The 15,872-nt window shown below is 35.2% G+C and overlaps 4 protein-coding genes across 5 annotated transcripts; all 4 read left to right on the forward strand.

The window, feature by feature from the left end:
• The first annotated feature begins 290 nt into the window (after positions 1 to 290).
• Positions 291 to 2,077, forward strand: LOC143460889 (uncharacterized). Of its 2 annotated transcripts, none has more exons than XM_076958560.1 (4): positions 291 to 594; positions 690 to 848; positions 974 to 1,191; positions 1,552 to 2,077. In XM_076958560.1, exons 1-4 carry the CDS (start codon positions 441 to 443, stop codon positions 1,684 to 1,686), a joined length of 666 nt encoding a protein of 221 aa, XP_076814675.1. In that variant the 5' UTR covers positions 291 to 440; the 3' UTR covers positions 1,687 to 2,077. The 2 variants fall into 2 exon arrangements, with proteins under 2 accessions (XP_076814675.1, XP_076814676.1); XM_076958561.1 differs by having other exon boundaries at positions 977 to 1,191.
• Positions 2,078 to 4,140: 2,063 nt separating this feature from the next.
• Positions 4,141 to 5,957, forward strand: LOC143461224 (uncharacterized). The gene is made up of 4 exons (XM_076959057.1): positions 4,141 to 4,558; positions 4,725 to 4,883; positions 4,949 to 5,148; positions 5,310 to 5,957. The coding sequence occupies exons 1-4, from the start codon at positions 4,390 to 4,392 to the stop codon at positions 5,427 to 5,429; spliced, it is 648 nt and encodes a 215-aa protein (XP_076815172.1). The 5' UTR covers positions 4,141 to 4,389; the 3' UTR covers positions 5,430 to 5,957.
• A 1,611-nt stretch (positions 5,958 to 7,568) lies between these two features.
• On the forward strand, positions 7,569 to 10,041 carry LOC143460063 (uncharacterized). The gene is made up of 5 exons (XM_076957423.1): positions 7,569 to 7,700; positions 8,379 to 8,585; positions 8,721 to 8,879; positions 9,290 to 9,483; positions 9,612 to 10,041. The coding sequence occupies exons 1-5, from the start codon at positions 7,673 to 7,675 to the stop codon at positions 9,699 to 9,701; spliced, it is 678 nt and encodes a 225-aa protein (XP_076813538.1). The 5' UTR covers positions 7,569 to 7,672; the 3' UTR covers positions 9,702 to 10,041.
• A 3,183-nt stretch (positions 10,042 to 13,224) lies between these two features.
• Positions 13,225 to 15,095, forward strand: LOC143460927 (bactericidal permeability-increasing protein-like). Its single transcript, XM_076958619.1, has 7 exons — positions 13,225 to 13,412; positions 13,495 to 13,582; positions 13,699 to 13,827; positions 13,958 to 14,057; positions 14,228 to 14,365; positions 14,494 to 14,557; positions 14,880 to 15,095. Exons 1-7 carry the CDS (start codon positions 13,310 to 13,312, stop codon positions 14,900 to 14,902), a joined length of 645 nt encoding a protein of 214 aa, XP_076814734.1. The 5' UTR covers positions 13,225 to 13,309; the 3' UTR covers positions 14,903 to 15,095.
• The last annotated feature ends 777 nt before the right edge of the window (positions 15,096 to 15,872 follow it).

Genomic DNA, 15,872 nt, shown 5'->3' on the forward strand with positions numbered 1-15,872 from the left:
ACGACGAACTTCAGCGTCTGTCGAACCTTTATGCATTGTTGCTGAAACAAGTCGAGGTTTGAGTCGTTTTCATGCTACCAGTTTTGTAGCAAGGGATGTGCAAATGAGAAAACTTTCAACAGTAAAATATGTTCTCAATATGTTCCTACAATTACAGTATATCAACATAACAAGCGAGAAAAGTTCCTTAACTTTGAGACTTGAGCGACAGCCTTATACAACAGCTTTCTAGCTTTCCTGAAAGAAGCCTCTGCAGTTTCTTATAAAGAATTTCTGAGTTTCTAATTGAAACAAGGATTGTAAAAACTATAACATGTAACTAAAGAAAAATTGAAGCAGTAAGTTTTAATCTGAGTACGTTGTAAGTACGTTTCAGGCCTGTATAAGTCCGGCAGATGAGATTATATACTGTAACCAAAATTTAAAACTAAACTAAAGATATGGCTCAAGCAACTTTTATCATTGGAATTATCTTTGCCATAGCTGGGGCTGCGCTAGCTACGGTTGGCTTCTCTACTCCGTCATGGATCAGTTATGCAGCTGTTAACATTGGCTTGTGGCAGCAGTGTATAGAGAGCGTTTGCACACCAATAGGTGAGTGGTGTATATCATTGTTATACATCACATTTTGGGCTGCGTCTACTACCCAAATATCATGGAAAATGTTTGAGACAATGTTTCTTTTCAAGGTTGGTCCGCATCTATCATTACCACAGCTACTAGAGGCGCCATGATTGGGGGAATAGTTTTCTATGGAATGGCTGGATTTCTTGGGTTACTAGAGCTTTGCAATGAAAGAAATCATGCTTGCATTAGAGCCACCATGGGAGCATTTTACATCGTTGGAGGCATAAGCATTTAAAAGTTTACAGCAATGCGATACGTTGAACTAGAATATTATATTTTAAGCTCACGGTCGCAAAATTTAAAACCTTGTGTTAGCAGTAAGACAACATTTTTCAAATTGGTTTAGCAGGTTTACTTGTTGGAATTGGAGCAGGCATTTTTACCGGATTCAACTATCTTGGATCGTCAGTTTCTGGGCTTTTCTCTTTACTGGGCATAACTTTGACCGTTTCATCGTCGATATCTACCAGCTTTGGTTACTCACTCTACCTAGCCTGGGCGGGGGCAGCTTGTTTGTTTATAGGCGGCATTTTCTATTGCATATGTGGCTGCTGCAGTTCGTCGGTAAGTTTCTGAGTCGTGGCTTGCGCAAGAGTCACTAAAGTTCGTCAAAATAATAATTTTGTAAACACTTGGTTGATAGTAAACAACGCCGGACAAAATGTTGAGCTTTTTATCATTTATTGCATTTAATAACAGCAGTTTATTTAATATATTTTCGTTTTTGCACAACTGAAAACGGAAAGTTGAAAACTTTTGTGTTCAACTATAGTTAATTACATAGTTATATAGTTAACTATAGTTATGGGAACAATAACTTCAACAATATATTGTTTCAAAATTATATTCGTACATTGGAGAACTTTAAAAGATAAGTTATACTTGGGCGAAGACGATTACCAAATCATAACTTATATTTTACAGCCGCAAATAACACCACATCAAGAAACTAGGATAATAGCAACTGCACCGGCAGGCCCAAGTCAGCCGGGGCCCTACTACCAAAATCCAGCGATGATTCAACCGATTCAACCAAATGATCGAGCGCTATATTACTAGTGTTTACGAAGTATTTGTAATTACATGTATTTTCACGTACGGCACCATTAAAATGCTTATACATACACAAACACTTTAGATTTCTTTTTACAAAAAACTAGTTAGAAAAACAAAAGTAAATGAAATATTTCCGTGTAGTTGTACTCACAGCTTCACAATTCATAGCCTTCATACGAACTGCTTGCTTTGTAATTGTTCCTTGTATTTAAAAGGTTAAAACAACTTTTTACAAAAACTTGTGACATCTAATAGAAGTTTTATGCTTTTCATTGCACATGTTCCAGCACTTTCACTGTTTTATTTTTTTTTTCAGCAAATCAACTGTATTGTCTGATTTATCGGGATTTAATTAAAGAAAATATCCAAAAAATAAATAGATATCTAATTGTTATGTTTTCGAAGCACATATGTCAGAATAAAGAGCTTTTAAAGACAGGTAAAAAGCAATAAATTACGGTTACAGCTGAAAATTTTGTACAAATATCTTACAGTAATAATATCTCATCAAGGATTGATTACGATATTAAAACGCATTAAAACCAAAAAAAAGCTAATTTAGTCAAATAAAGATGTAATGTAAAACGGGAAAGAAACACAGTAACTTTCAGTGTTTGAATACTAATGTCGTGAGAAAAATTGAATCATATTCAGTTATATTTGCCTATTGCCGCCATTGGATAAACATCCATAAATACGCTCGTTCAATTTACAGGCAAGTGCAAATGGGCATGCCGGGGGCGGATTGACCATCTCGTGCGTTCCCTATCGCGTTTACGTTTTGGGACGTCTTTGCTGTATCGCTACAAAATCGCACCTATAGTGTACATGTATTTTAGATCTTTTGTTTTGGGCTTGAGGTTGTCAACTTTTATGTGCTGCCTATAGCTCACTAGCGCCACTATCGGTCCGCAAACTGAGGCAAACAACGTACTTGCAGAATTTGCAAAATGATTAGTTGCAATTGAAGGCGGATCTCGGAAGCAAGGGAGAACGGGAAAGCAGAGAATACGTCTCAGTTGTGACAAAATAGAATTCTGAAAATAGACCGAAGTATCTCTGTACAAATGATAATGCTGGATATTGATATTTCCTGGAAAGTTTCCTGAACTGACTGATACAATATTACAAGACAATCACGGCTCTGTGACCTAACAACAGGCTTATAGCAAAAGACCAAGGCCGCAAAAGTTGTCAGTTTGACGTTCATTGAGTGTGCACGGCGATGTCTTGGCAAAACACGTAAAGTAATGCCTGGATGTAGGCTTCAACCAGTTTCACGGCCACTTAAATCAAATCTTCACAATCAGGATTGGTCTCCTGCATAAATTGGCTTAAGTCTACTCGCGATAAGAAAAAAACAAAAGAAAAGAAAAATAACGATTTTTTAAGATGGACACTCCGAAGCAAAGACTGAGAAGTCCAAGACTGAGCAATGCAAATCTCTACAAGAAAGAAAAAGAAAATGAATGCAAAAAAGTAACAGGACACAATATACGGCAGAAGATAAGAAAAATGTAAATTTGGTTTTTGCAAGGAAATTCATTTCAGAAAACTCGAGCAAAGTCCGCAACAAAACCTTTTCAGAACAACCGTGGCGGTCCATGTGGTCCACAAAAGACAACCATCGAAGGTACGTATGTGGTGTCATTTTACCTTACTCACATCAATTTAAACATATTCTCTTGACGACACAATAAATGTTACACAAGAGTTGATGTGATGGGTTTAATTATGAAGTGGCTTGTTCGTAGGTCGCGAAGTAATTTGTTGAAAAATATACCTGATATAACGTATAGTAAGGCTTTACTGTGTTCTAATTCCAATAAATTGTAAAAAAGCTTAGATTTATTTTAAAGCGCAGATCATAAATAAGAACACAGTGAGTGTGATACAGTCAGGTTAATAAACGCAAAATTGTCTCAAAAATTTGTACAACCGAGATGTTCGTCATATAAAATCCGATGTGATAATCCCAAAATTTAGGCTTTACGAAAATTTCTTAAAGCGTTAGTAGCGCAAACGCAGGCCATGAAACTGCGTTAGAAAGTCCGGAAACATTTATCCAGGTATTTTTTGTCGTATTACCTACTGCAACAAAAAAAGATTTGTAAATCTGTAATTCAAAGTTTGAATGATGCAATCGAAGATGACAAGCCGGAAATATGCTCTCTTTAATTATTATGAAACCGCAGTGTTGTAACTTGTGTGTGTTTGTGATGATTAGTTGCTAAGAGCGAAGTAACCGATCCCACTGTTTTTTCTCGGAATAATAGCGATGAAATTGAATATCTGCCATATCATGTTGCCTGAAACAATAACGTCTTTGTGAAAATGCCCAAGTCATTTGCTGTTTTGGAGACAAAAATAGCTTCTATATTTTGTAATGAAACAACAGCGGTGAAGCTCTAGTCTCAGCTCTAGTCTCAGCTTTAGGTATATGTACTACATGCAGATAAATTTTGTTCTATTATAATCTTATGACACGAGCCGTTGTATATGTAATAAACCTTAACACCGTTGCTGGTCAATCGAACTCAGTTTAGATTTTTTAAATATTAGCATGTGGTAAATAAAGAAAAGAAAATGTTTAGATCATTTTTGCAGAAAGCTTTATACTGATCGTAGAAATTAACTTGCAGTTACTTAAAGTTCAGAGCAGGAAGAATTGATTCTTGCTGAAAGCGATTCAAAGAAATTGTCAGGATGGCTCAAGTTGCCCACGTTCTTGCAGTCCTTTTGGCATTGGCCGGGATCAGTCTCTCTTCAGTTGCATTTGCACTTGTTGATTGGCTGACGGTCCAAAAACAGGATGGCAGCACAAATAAAATTGGACTTTGGGTAGATTGCTCCACCACACCTTGTACAAACATTGGTGAGCTTCAACGTTTGTGATGCTAAAGCTAACATTAACAGTTTATATACTATGCTCTGTCATATTGCACTCAAAAAATATCAAGCCCAATTACCATGGATAGTTATTTGATATAAACACAAGTTGGTTTAAGGCATTTTTTCAAAACACTTTTTTGTTTTTATAGAATGGTCAGTGCTGCACATCGCAATAGGAAGAGGTCTAATGATCGGAGGCATATTTTTCTTTTCTCTTGGGCTCTTTTTAGGTTTCTCTGTTCTATTTTGTTGCGACAGCAGCAAGGCATGCTGCAAGGGCACCGTGTCTTCACTTTACATAACTGCAGGTGAGACTGTCGTTCATGCATATGTTTGTCGGTTACGTGTAATATTTAATGTGAGCAATTCGTAGGTATTCTTGTTGCTGCCGGAGGAGGAGTCTTTTACGGATACAGTTCTCTTTCATCTCTTCTTCAAGATTCTATCAGCAGTATTGTCGCAACTGATACGGTCACGCCCGGCCTTTCTGTCTATTTAGCACTTGGTGGAGCTTCAGCTTTGTTTGTTAGTGGAATATTCTACAGCGTAAGCGCATGCTGCGAATCTTCTCCAGTAAGTAAAACATTATTGTAGAACTGCACTTCCACATTCCACGCAATTCCCCACATTATACACATCCAAATTTAGATAAGAAGTAGAAAATTCAGTTAATAAGATGTTTAATTATTATCATTGAACACTTGATTGCTAACTTGTTTTACTCCAATTTTTAGGCACAGGTAGCGCCTAAGACCAATGCGGTTACAGCCACCACAATAGTTGCCCAGCCTGGTGTCTACATTCCAAATCAACTACCTGGCCAGAAGGTGCAGTACCATCAGCAGCTAGTTTAAAGGTCCTTAATTCCATACAAGTCTAATCTATGACAGAAACTAGCTACCAATGATGTTGTTTGGTTTATATGGCCATCATTTGATGTGACTGCATGATTGTAATTAGCAAACTTTTGTGAAACCAAACACAGGAAGCATTATGTGTTGTTGTTAATGCCCTTTCGTATTTTAATTATAAACTAGTTTCATGTGTGATACTTTGGTGTATACTTCTTGTGCTCTTGCCTTTTAGTGAGATAGTGTATTTTAAAAGCTTACATAAAATAGCAAGATATGTTTTACTACTAAAACTTATCAAAATTATGTAACTTTTTACTTACATGGCCACTGTAAAGTTGACTTGCATATTACAGAAAATATCTTTTCAAAGAAGTTATTTACAGTTATTGCTATTTTGTATGAAATAATGTCTATACAATCGATGTTATTTATGTGTTTTTTATTTAAATTTTTCATGTATATTTATGTTGTAAAAGCTTTCATGACAATTCACGTAGTGAGTTTGATCAATAAAAAAATGTAAATAGACTTTTAGCTACTTTTATTTCACGTACCACAATATATGGTAAAATAGCAGAAACAAAAGCAATGATGCTATAAAAAGCGAACAAAAACAGCAAGGGCACTAACAGACACTATTTTGCTTGCCAAATATCCGAATTTCACAATTTCTACGGATTTAATTACCATGAATGTAAACCTTGATTAATAAAACCTGTTAAAATGCGTACATTACATGTCTTTTTGCCAAGAAAACAAGACTTACAGTACAATTCTTGGTAAAAAAAATTTAGGTAAGGATTGATCGCATGCAGTTTAGTTCGTTTCCTGCTTAAGTAACGTCACTGACTTTTGAGACCAGTTTAAGCCTGACTTCTTCTTTACGGCAAAAAGAAGAGAGAAGAGGCGATAAGCCACTAAAATGAGAGAAGTGACGTGTTTGTTAAATGAACCGCAAAAGGAAAAACGCAATTATGTTGAAATATTTCTATTCATTGTGTAGTCTACGTCGTAGGAAAAGAGCAACGAGCGATGTTTGTACAACCTAATCAAACACAAACATATATTTTAATTGAAATTTCAGGTTTCATTATTTGCTATCGACAGCGACACGCTGTATTTATTATAACATAGAGTTTATATGTCGACTTACATTCGTTCTAATACTTTATACTGTACATATTACTTTTGGGTCTGCTTGGTCATAATTAGGGCAACCAAAAGTCAATATGGTCAATTTTTTTTACCTGCTCAGAATGCTATGAAACAAGCACAAAACAAATTTCAGCTTTGTACGACGTGTGGTATAGAAGTTATTAGGTCAGATAAAGTCAAAATGTTACGTTAGGTCAAAATACGGTCAAATTGTTTCGTTAGGTCTTTTTTTTAGGTCAAAATCTATTAAACTTGTAATTTTGTAACCATTTTGTAATATTATTCTTCCGTTTTTCTCTTTTCTTGTACCGCAAACAATTCCAGTCCCGCAAATTTTACTTAGAACCAAAGACACAAAGAGAGGGAAGGCTTTTCAGCGCGTTTGGTGACGTCACGATGTGACGGCATTGCATTTGAAACTGCAAGTTGTCAATCTTAATACGCAGAAACGAAAAAAAAGTCAACACTAGAAAAGCATTTTGTCATTTTTAAATGCAGCTTTAGATTAGAAAGTTGCTGTAGACAGTGTAGAGACTATCAGTATAGCGTTTTTCAAAATGAGGTCAAAATTTAAACGTTTTAGGTCAAAATAAGGTCAAAATGTAAACTTTTTAGGTCAAAATAAGGTCAAAATGTAAACTTTTTAGGTCAAAATGAGGTCAAAATTTGCAAATTTTAAGGTCAAAATTTAAAATTTTTAGGTCAAAAAACTGGTTGCCCTAGTCATAATTGACGATTTGTGTTCCTCGAAGACGATTAGCAATTTAGGCCTTCTCTGTGTAACAAAAATATGTCACGTGTTATTTATAGTATCTTATATTTTACCGTTTTTTATGGTGTGTTAATTCTCTACTTGATGTGCAATGATCACGGTGTTTTGCTTTTAGTGGATTAATTGCGATTATCGTTGTTTACCTCACGTTTTGTGCACTTTTGTCTTATCAATAGCTTAAAACCTCACCTTTTGTATTGTATAAAAGCCGTTGTTAAGTGATTTAAGAAGGTCGGTTTGGTTTTGGTCGTGGGGGCTGTTTAATAATATAAATCTTTCTTGGGTTTTACACTGATCGTGTCGCGGTTCACTGTGAATGTGGGAAGACAGCCAGGCATTCGAAAGTAAGAATTTTCGGTTACATCTGTACTTTTACTATATAACATCTGTAAAATATTATATATTTTATATAGGCCTACATATGGTTGGGAATTAGAGGCACTTCATTTAATAGAACGCAATGAGAATGGTTACAAAATAAACAAATACAACGAGCAAACAAACAATTTAATTAACCTGATACTGCATGTGATACTGTTGGAAACCGCATTATTAGTTTTGGCTAATAAACATTGCTTCAAAGATTTCCGATCTGCAAATAAAACTATAATTTTTAAATAAATGAGTTTTGTTTTCATAATCGTTCAACAGGACTCATAAAATACAACGTATTACGTATTACGTAATACAACGTATTATTTATAGAATATAGATAATTGATATACTGCAGTAAAGCAGATTGTAAAAAACAGTGTACTTTCACTATGTTGTCAGATTTAGGCCTAGAAAACAGAAAGTAGAAGCAGTAATACATTTCCGGGTATATCAAAAACGAAATAGTCCTACATATAAACCTCTTCATATCTCTGTTGGTAGATAAACTAATATCGGTCGGTAAAGTGAAAACGGTCAGGCATAAAACAGGTTCCAATAAGAAATTTACTTTTAAATGTGGGTAGGTTAAACTCACGGAAGATATACTGTAATCGCCATAACTAAGAACTGAGACATTATAGTTTAAGGTTTCAGAATGGTCCTCCAGATCATATCCTCAAGCAAAACGTCAGCAGTTGCTCTTAATGTTGGTTTGCTTACTGCAATAATTGGTGCTACTCTGTCGACGGTTGCCTTTTCTACAACGGGCTGGTTGTATTACCAGAAATCTGGAGTCACCTCATTGACATTGGGTCTATGGCAGCAGTGCACCAGTGAGGAGTGCGATGACATTGGTAAGTCTGCTGTTCACAGTGATTTGCCTTTTGCAATTGGCAGTTTTAAAATTGCATGATCCTTATAACTACATACGTTGACGTTGACATACAAGAAACGTAAAATAACACTTAACAATAATATTTTTGTTACAGCCTGGTCGTCTAGTGATTTCAGTCTGGCAAGAGGTTTTCTCATTTGTGGCGTGGCGTTTCACACTTTTGCTATGTTGCTCGGGGCTGGGGTGGCACGGTGTGTAGGCGGTCGTCAAGTTTGTTTCAAGATAATTATTGGGTTGTTTTACATCGTCTCAGGTTCTTAAATTTTTAATTTGTAAATGTAGATTGCTTTAGAACACATTTTTTTGACAGTAATTTCTATACATCAAAACAATAATACGATTTCTACGTCGATGTTTGAGGTCTGCAATGTATCCACAAATTCAAGCGCTGATGCTTGCTGCGCTGAGTGTTGCATAAAATGCATACAAAAAAGTTAACCTGGCGCAAGTATCATTGCCTATGTAGTTTCGTGAATACCTCTAAGGATATTGTACTGTACTTTATTAGCGTTTGTACCCATTGCGCCTACATTTTTGGTAACAGAGCAAAAACTGCACAATAATGGAAATCATCGCCCGTGTGCTGCTCAAATCTATAGAGGGAACCTGAAGTGCAACGTAAACCGGTATGCCATCATATAGGTATTTGTTAAATGTTGTCAGGAGCGTTTCTACTTGTTGGTGGAGGATTATTTTATGGATTTGAGGATTATACCCTGCTGGTACCGGAGCCTATAGTGGACATAACTGAAACGGATGCTGTGTTCGGATATTGTGTTTATCTGGCCTTTGGTGGCGCTGCCTCTCTAGTTCTGGCAGGAATTTTCTACGGCGTAAGCAGCTGCTATTCACAACCAGTAAGTAATTAAAAAATTAAAAAAAATTAAAAAATTTGTAAAACGCATTGTAAACAGGCAGAGAGTTAACTTTGCAAACAGCACGTTCACTTGTGGGAATATGACCAGACGTAAAATTTCGATTTTAGGAAACGGTCAAAAAGAACGAAGAAAAGACCACTGGTGATGCAAGCCTTCCAGCAGTTTACTACAATGCATCGGCCGATAGCAATAAATAAAATGAATAAGTTAAACGCAACATAATACTATAGCTCAACGGTTACTTGGTCCTTTGTAATGCTGTAATAAACTATAGAGATAAACATATATCGTTTATGAGATTATCTCTGAATTGATTTATTTAACCCTTAATTTATCTTACTGAAATTTTAAATAATTTAGACAAAAGCAGTATACAAAAATTTATTATGTGCCATCATGTCAAAATTATATCGATAAAAAATTTACTTAAAATACAGTGAAAGGTATTCAAACCAATTTCGTTTAATTTAAATTTTCCTGTAATTACTCGAAGCAACTTTCCAAACATAGACCCTTTTTTGGCGTATACCGTCCTATTTCGTTTAAATAAAAACTATATATATACGGTTAACTCGAAGATTCGATTAATTAAGTTGAAGTGTTTTCATGGTCCAAAAAGAGCGCTCTTTGACAAAAGTTCCCTGGAATCTTTGTGAAATTTCGTGAGCTTTAGGGGTTTCATAGAGGTTCCGTCTCCCATTTTGGAAGAAAAGATTTCTTGCAGTTTGTCAAAAGATTACCAGAGTAATAACAACAGTATATAGCCGACATTAATAACACTCACATAAAGTTAAATCACTTTTAGTTGGGCCCAGTAATATTGCGTAAAGTTTCTCCGACACTGACGTCATTGAAGAATATTCTTGTGAAAGGGTTTGATAAAAACAAACTAAGAAATATTCGTCGAATGGATTTACATCGCTAACAAACACGTTTTTAACGTCATAAACTCTCATAACCAGCACACATCGTATTTGCAAGAAGTATGTCGCGTATTGAAGGAACATACAAGATTAATCATATGTTAATCACTAAACCAGCAGTGGTGTCAAACTTAATTGAGGCACTCAAAGATTTCCAAAGTAGCGCGTCAAGCGTATTGACCACGGTTACAGTCACAAATTATTCTTATGGCCTGTAAAGCGCGCATAAAATAAAGATAGCAAATTTGATAGTGAAATAACGAGGATAAGCTCAGCATGAAGGCATGACATCGAGCGAGCATGTTTTTCTGACGTAAGTCTATAAAGTAGCGGACAGCAACAGGAAAATGAGTTAAAGCTTTAGAAAAAATAAAAACGAAATTTTACTATACTTTATAACATTGATACTTTCCAAAGAAAATTTGAATAAATTTTCAGAATAATGTTGTTTTTCTTCCATTTGGCTAAAAGCATTTTTTTAATTTACAAGATATGGTTTCAACGAAACATCACTCACGCAATATTATACGTTTTCTGTTATACTCTGGCAATATATAACCGTTGGCATATAGAGTTGTAAGTCGGCCGGACTTTTCGTGTCGGTTTCGAGTTCGGGCTTAATTTTTACTCACACTCTGCCACATTTGCGTCGTTATTTCACCTTCTTTGCTCGAATGTGGATGCGCTCAGAGTGCTATAAAACCTCCCGCACAACGCAAAGCTCAACTTAGAAAGCATAATTATAGTAAATACCTCGCAAAGACATTCGCTTTATATAGATAACAGCGACTTTCGCGTCTACATTTGTGCTTCAGTTTCTGCTCCTTTCAAGTTTCATTTCGCTTCAGACTTTCTGCCAAATTTAAAATCGAAATTCTTTTAAGGGCAAAGCAAGTAATAAAAACGAGGTAACCATAGTGAAATGTTTTCGGGCTTAAAGGGAATTTTGGCTATTGGCAAACCCCTTAATGAAATCCTAAATACGTCATTGGCTACATATCCTTATGGTGCTCGACAAGTTGTTCCAAGCAACTTGTAATTCAAACCGGTATTTCAAACAATTATTATTTAAGCGTATAATAGACCATTCCATCTTAAAAACCAGCTGAAAGCATACAAAGTAGGAGAGAGCAAGACGCGTCTATCCACATTGCACTATTGTTACTTTCCCTATGCCAAGTGTTTTATTGCTTCCGTTGCTGTTTCCCAGGTGCAATCGTATACGATCGACGTAAGTTAAACGCTCTGTGTACCCGTATAGCGGAATTGGTGGTTTCGGAGATGCAGTATAGACCATACGAAACAAACATGCTATCAAAACGTGTTCATATTCAGGAAGATTAGTAACTACAGTATAATGAATATAATGAATAAATTTGTGAGAAAAACAATAAATCATTTTGTAACATAAGCATCTAAGATAACTATATTTTGATAAAACATACACACATATATATATATATATATATATATACAATTAAGTGTACAAGCAAAACTCAAACTAAATCCTCAATAGTGAGATAAATGGCTAATATTGAAAACATTCGTTACATGTCTTAAAGCTGCTCAAAACGGACAAATCATACTGTACAGTATCAATGAAAAGCTATGCACGCTGCAAAAGATTGCACTTTTTTCTGATAACGTCGATATTTGCGATACAGTTTTAAACTTTCACAAGTTTCTTATTGTCATTACATGTACATAGTGTTATAAGATAAAACGCAAAGATTGACTGAACAAATTGAAGTTACAGTATGATAGAAAATTTAACACTTCAATATATGAAGCTTTATGGGCCTGTAATGTTGACCCGCTAAAGTGCCATATAGTCAAAATAAACGAATTTTTTAAGACAGGTAGGATATATGTTGTGCTGTTTTTTGGATTGTAATTACAACAATTATTGTGACTAGTTAAAAATTTATGATTTCAAAGTTGTCGGCTACCACTTATGTGTGCATACATGACCGCAAACGCCAAATCATCACTTCAATTTACATTGTAAGGTTGACATCACCAATTTCTGCAAACGAACTTATGTTGATGTTTTAATAAACCTGTAAAAAAATTGGGACTAAACATTTTTACAGTATATTGCTACTGAGTAGCATATATGCTGTGAAAAGGGATTCATCATAATATAACAACCACCATGTAAAACACTATAACTCAGTATAAATGAAAACATTCAAATCGTTTATGTCACGGTCATCGCAAAATCTGTTATGTTTAGAAATTATTTATAGCAATTGTACTTGGCTGACGAACGAATTAAAACCTTGTTTGCCTTCCGGCTGGAAAACTTAACTCGACACGAATTTAGGATTCGAAACTTTCGTTTTGCATTAATATTAAAACCAGCAGGTTGTAAAATTACCGTAATGCGCTTTAATTAAACGCTATCGTTGCAGCAGTAGAAAGGTAACTTGGGAATGGAAGTTCCCGATTACAACAACAACAACAAGTGATTTTTCATATAGAAACAAATTTATAACATCATTTATTGAGTTGGTGGGATTTGGAATGAACTGGCTCGCGGCGGTAAGGTTTTTCCTTAATGCGTGGTTTCAACGTTGATGCTTTAAATGTTTTTTTTTTATAAATCTTTGCAATACTCTGGAAAACATGAAACCGCTGATGTTGTCACAGCCAGCGACTGGCTTTATAAAGGAGTAAGCTACACCACATGAACCAGAAGTAAAAATTTTCTCAGAAATTGAGAAGCAACTTCTCAAAAAAATCATAAATCTTGTCGGTTGATATTGCTCTGAAGTCTGTGAAACTCATGAACTTGAATGTGCTTTGTTTTGCAGATTAATACTTGTTCAGGTATAAACTTTTACTGATCACATTTGTCATTCTTATAAAACCTTATAAGGATGTACTTGAAGAAACTTCAATTTCTCGTGGTTCTGTTTGTTTTGACAAGCGCTACAGCGACCACTGGCTGTTTAACTGTGCCCCAAAATGAACTTGACGAACGTGAGTGCTTTTGTAAAGAAACTATGCGTAAAATATTACGTTTTATCAAGCATATAACAAGAATTACATATTTTCTGAGCAGTTGCAAGCATTGGGGCAAACTTCTTGAAAGGCTATTTGTCACAGTTGCCGATCCCAGGAAAGAAAGGAGGAAATTACGAAGTCCGGAAGTAAGTCAACGAATATATTTTGTTTTAAATATTTTTAGCACTTTAAAATGATATTAGCTAATAGCAGTTATTCCCTGTATTTCATTGTTTAAAACTCTTTTTTATTTGCATTGTAGCATTAAAATGGAGAGTTTCAATCTGGGGACAATCAGTATTAAACAGCCAAAGGCATGTCAGTACAGGATTTGTGTTAAAGGCGCATATCTTCGTGTGAGAGCTGATTGGAAGGCTTGGAAAAAGATTTTGTAAATAATTAATTAATGCTTTGATTCAAACGATATTCATAAGAAAGAGCACATCAGTTTCTCATAAATGCTAAAAGTGTAAAATATTTTACAAAGTCGTTTTTGTTAACATCGTTCTATCACGTTTCAGATTTTTCACCTTGCGTAAATCAGGAAGCCTTCGCGCTACAGGGAGCAGGATTGACCTTTGTCTTACAATAGGACTTGGAACAACTGGCGGGCGTCCTTATGTGAGATAGATACATACAAATAATCTAATTTACCGTTGTGATGGTTAAATGGCGCGTATATGAATATGTTTTCAAGTCAAAAAATTGTGATTTTTATATGGAAGGTTAATAAATTACTTTTTATACTGAATTGGTTGAAATAGTAAAAATCATTTATTGATTTGTTATAGTTTTCATACGTACGAAAAAGCTGCTACGCCAACATTGGTAAATTTGACGCCAAAGTTTACAACACTGCGTTCAAATGGATAGTCAATCTCATCATTAATCTTTTCGAAAAAAAGATCAGAGACAAACTAGAAGACGCAGTGAGATAAAATCTAATCTAAATTTGAATTTATCAGTCTACGCATTTTTATTTGAATGTCACTTTGGGTAAATGTTTTACTATATACTAAATACTAAATATACAATTTCTCTTAATACCAATTTTTAGATATGCCCAGCTGTAGACACAGCGCTGACTAAAAACGCAGCTAAATTAAACAAGCTGCTTGTTGGTAAGAACATTTTTTCTATCAATCAGGAATATTCTCGCAAAACACTTATAATACAACGTGTCGAATTTACGGATATTTTGCGAAGGACGAACACTTGTTTCATTAAAAAAACAACGTCTAAAAAAATGACACATGTTATAGTTACAAGAAAAAGATTGCTTTACGTATAAGTTCTTAATTTTTATTATGAGGTGTGTATTATACAGTTCAGGTAATGCAAAAAGAACAAATTGCTCTATAGCCATAACAAGATCATTGTTGACGTAACAATAAAATAACGTTATCGCAGACGTAATTATAAAAATCTGTTTTTTGATTACAGGAAATCTTCATCTCCGTGGATAAAGAAACGAATGACGTCGCAAGAAATTGTCAAAGGCGGTACTTTGGAAACTTTTTTAAATTTGGCTGTATTTTAATGTATTTGCTCACGCTTTATTTGGTTGTTAGCTATTGCTTGATTTGATTGAATTTAAAATATGCTGAACCGTTCCTCCTAAAATACCGCTATAATACATTGCTGTGCATACATATCAAACATGAGTCTGGGTGCGTTATAGCAGTCACAAGAATTTAAGCAATAGCTACAGTACACTGAGATTAATGTCAATCATGGCTGTTGAAAGTAAATGGGGTAACACTGGCTCTGGAAAATTTATCAATCAAGAGATGGTTCTGACCTGGAACGCTTTTGCAATCCTATCTCTTTTCATAAATAAAGTAGAAGTGTTCAGCAGCACAGCTCATCTAGAATGTTTTATCAAAGTGAGGGTATAAATAGCCAACCAACGGTACATGGTGCAGCAGAAGTGGAAAGCGCAGCGAAAGATGAATTACACCCGTTTTGTGCTGTTCAAATAGAGAGACTCAAATAAAATAATGATGTAAGAAAAATCCTCTCGTTCACGAAACCAGGCTAAAATTTCACGTTTACGGCGAACCGCAAACACCCTTCACTGTGAGTAACTGTATACTGTGTAGCGTCGTGACGCTAGCAAAACAAACTGATCAACTTTATAAAGCCACATATAAATAATCGTTCATAGCTAGACACCGACTAACTTCAACAAAAAGCAAGCAAAACGTTTATATTGATCAAAGGTGTCACACACAGTGATTAAAAAGGATAAGAACAAACGCTTAAAAGGTGCTAATTGAAAACACTCTTCAAACTCACAACATAGTCATGAATGACAAGCTACGTGAGGAACAAACTTCGCAACCCACCCTCATCTTGAATCAATGTCCACCCGAGCGATACTTTTTCCTTGTTCCAAGGTATGTGAAGGAAATGGAGGTGAATCGTTTGTCCAAT

This window comes from Clavelina lepadiformis, chromosome 5 (genome assembly GCF_947623445.1).
Source record: "Clavelina lepadiformis chromosome 5, kaClaLepa1.1, whole genome shotgun sequence".
Taxonomy (NCBI): domain Eukaryota; kingdom Metazoa; phylum Chordata; class Ascidiacea; order Aplousobranchia; family Clavelinidae; genus Clavelina; species Clavelina lepadiformis.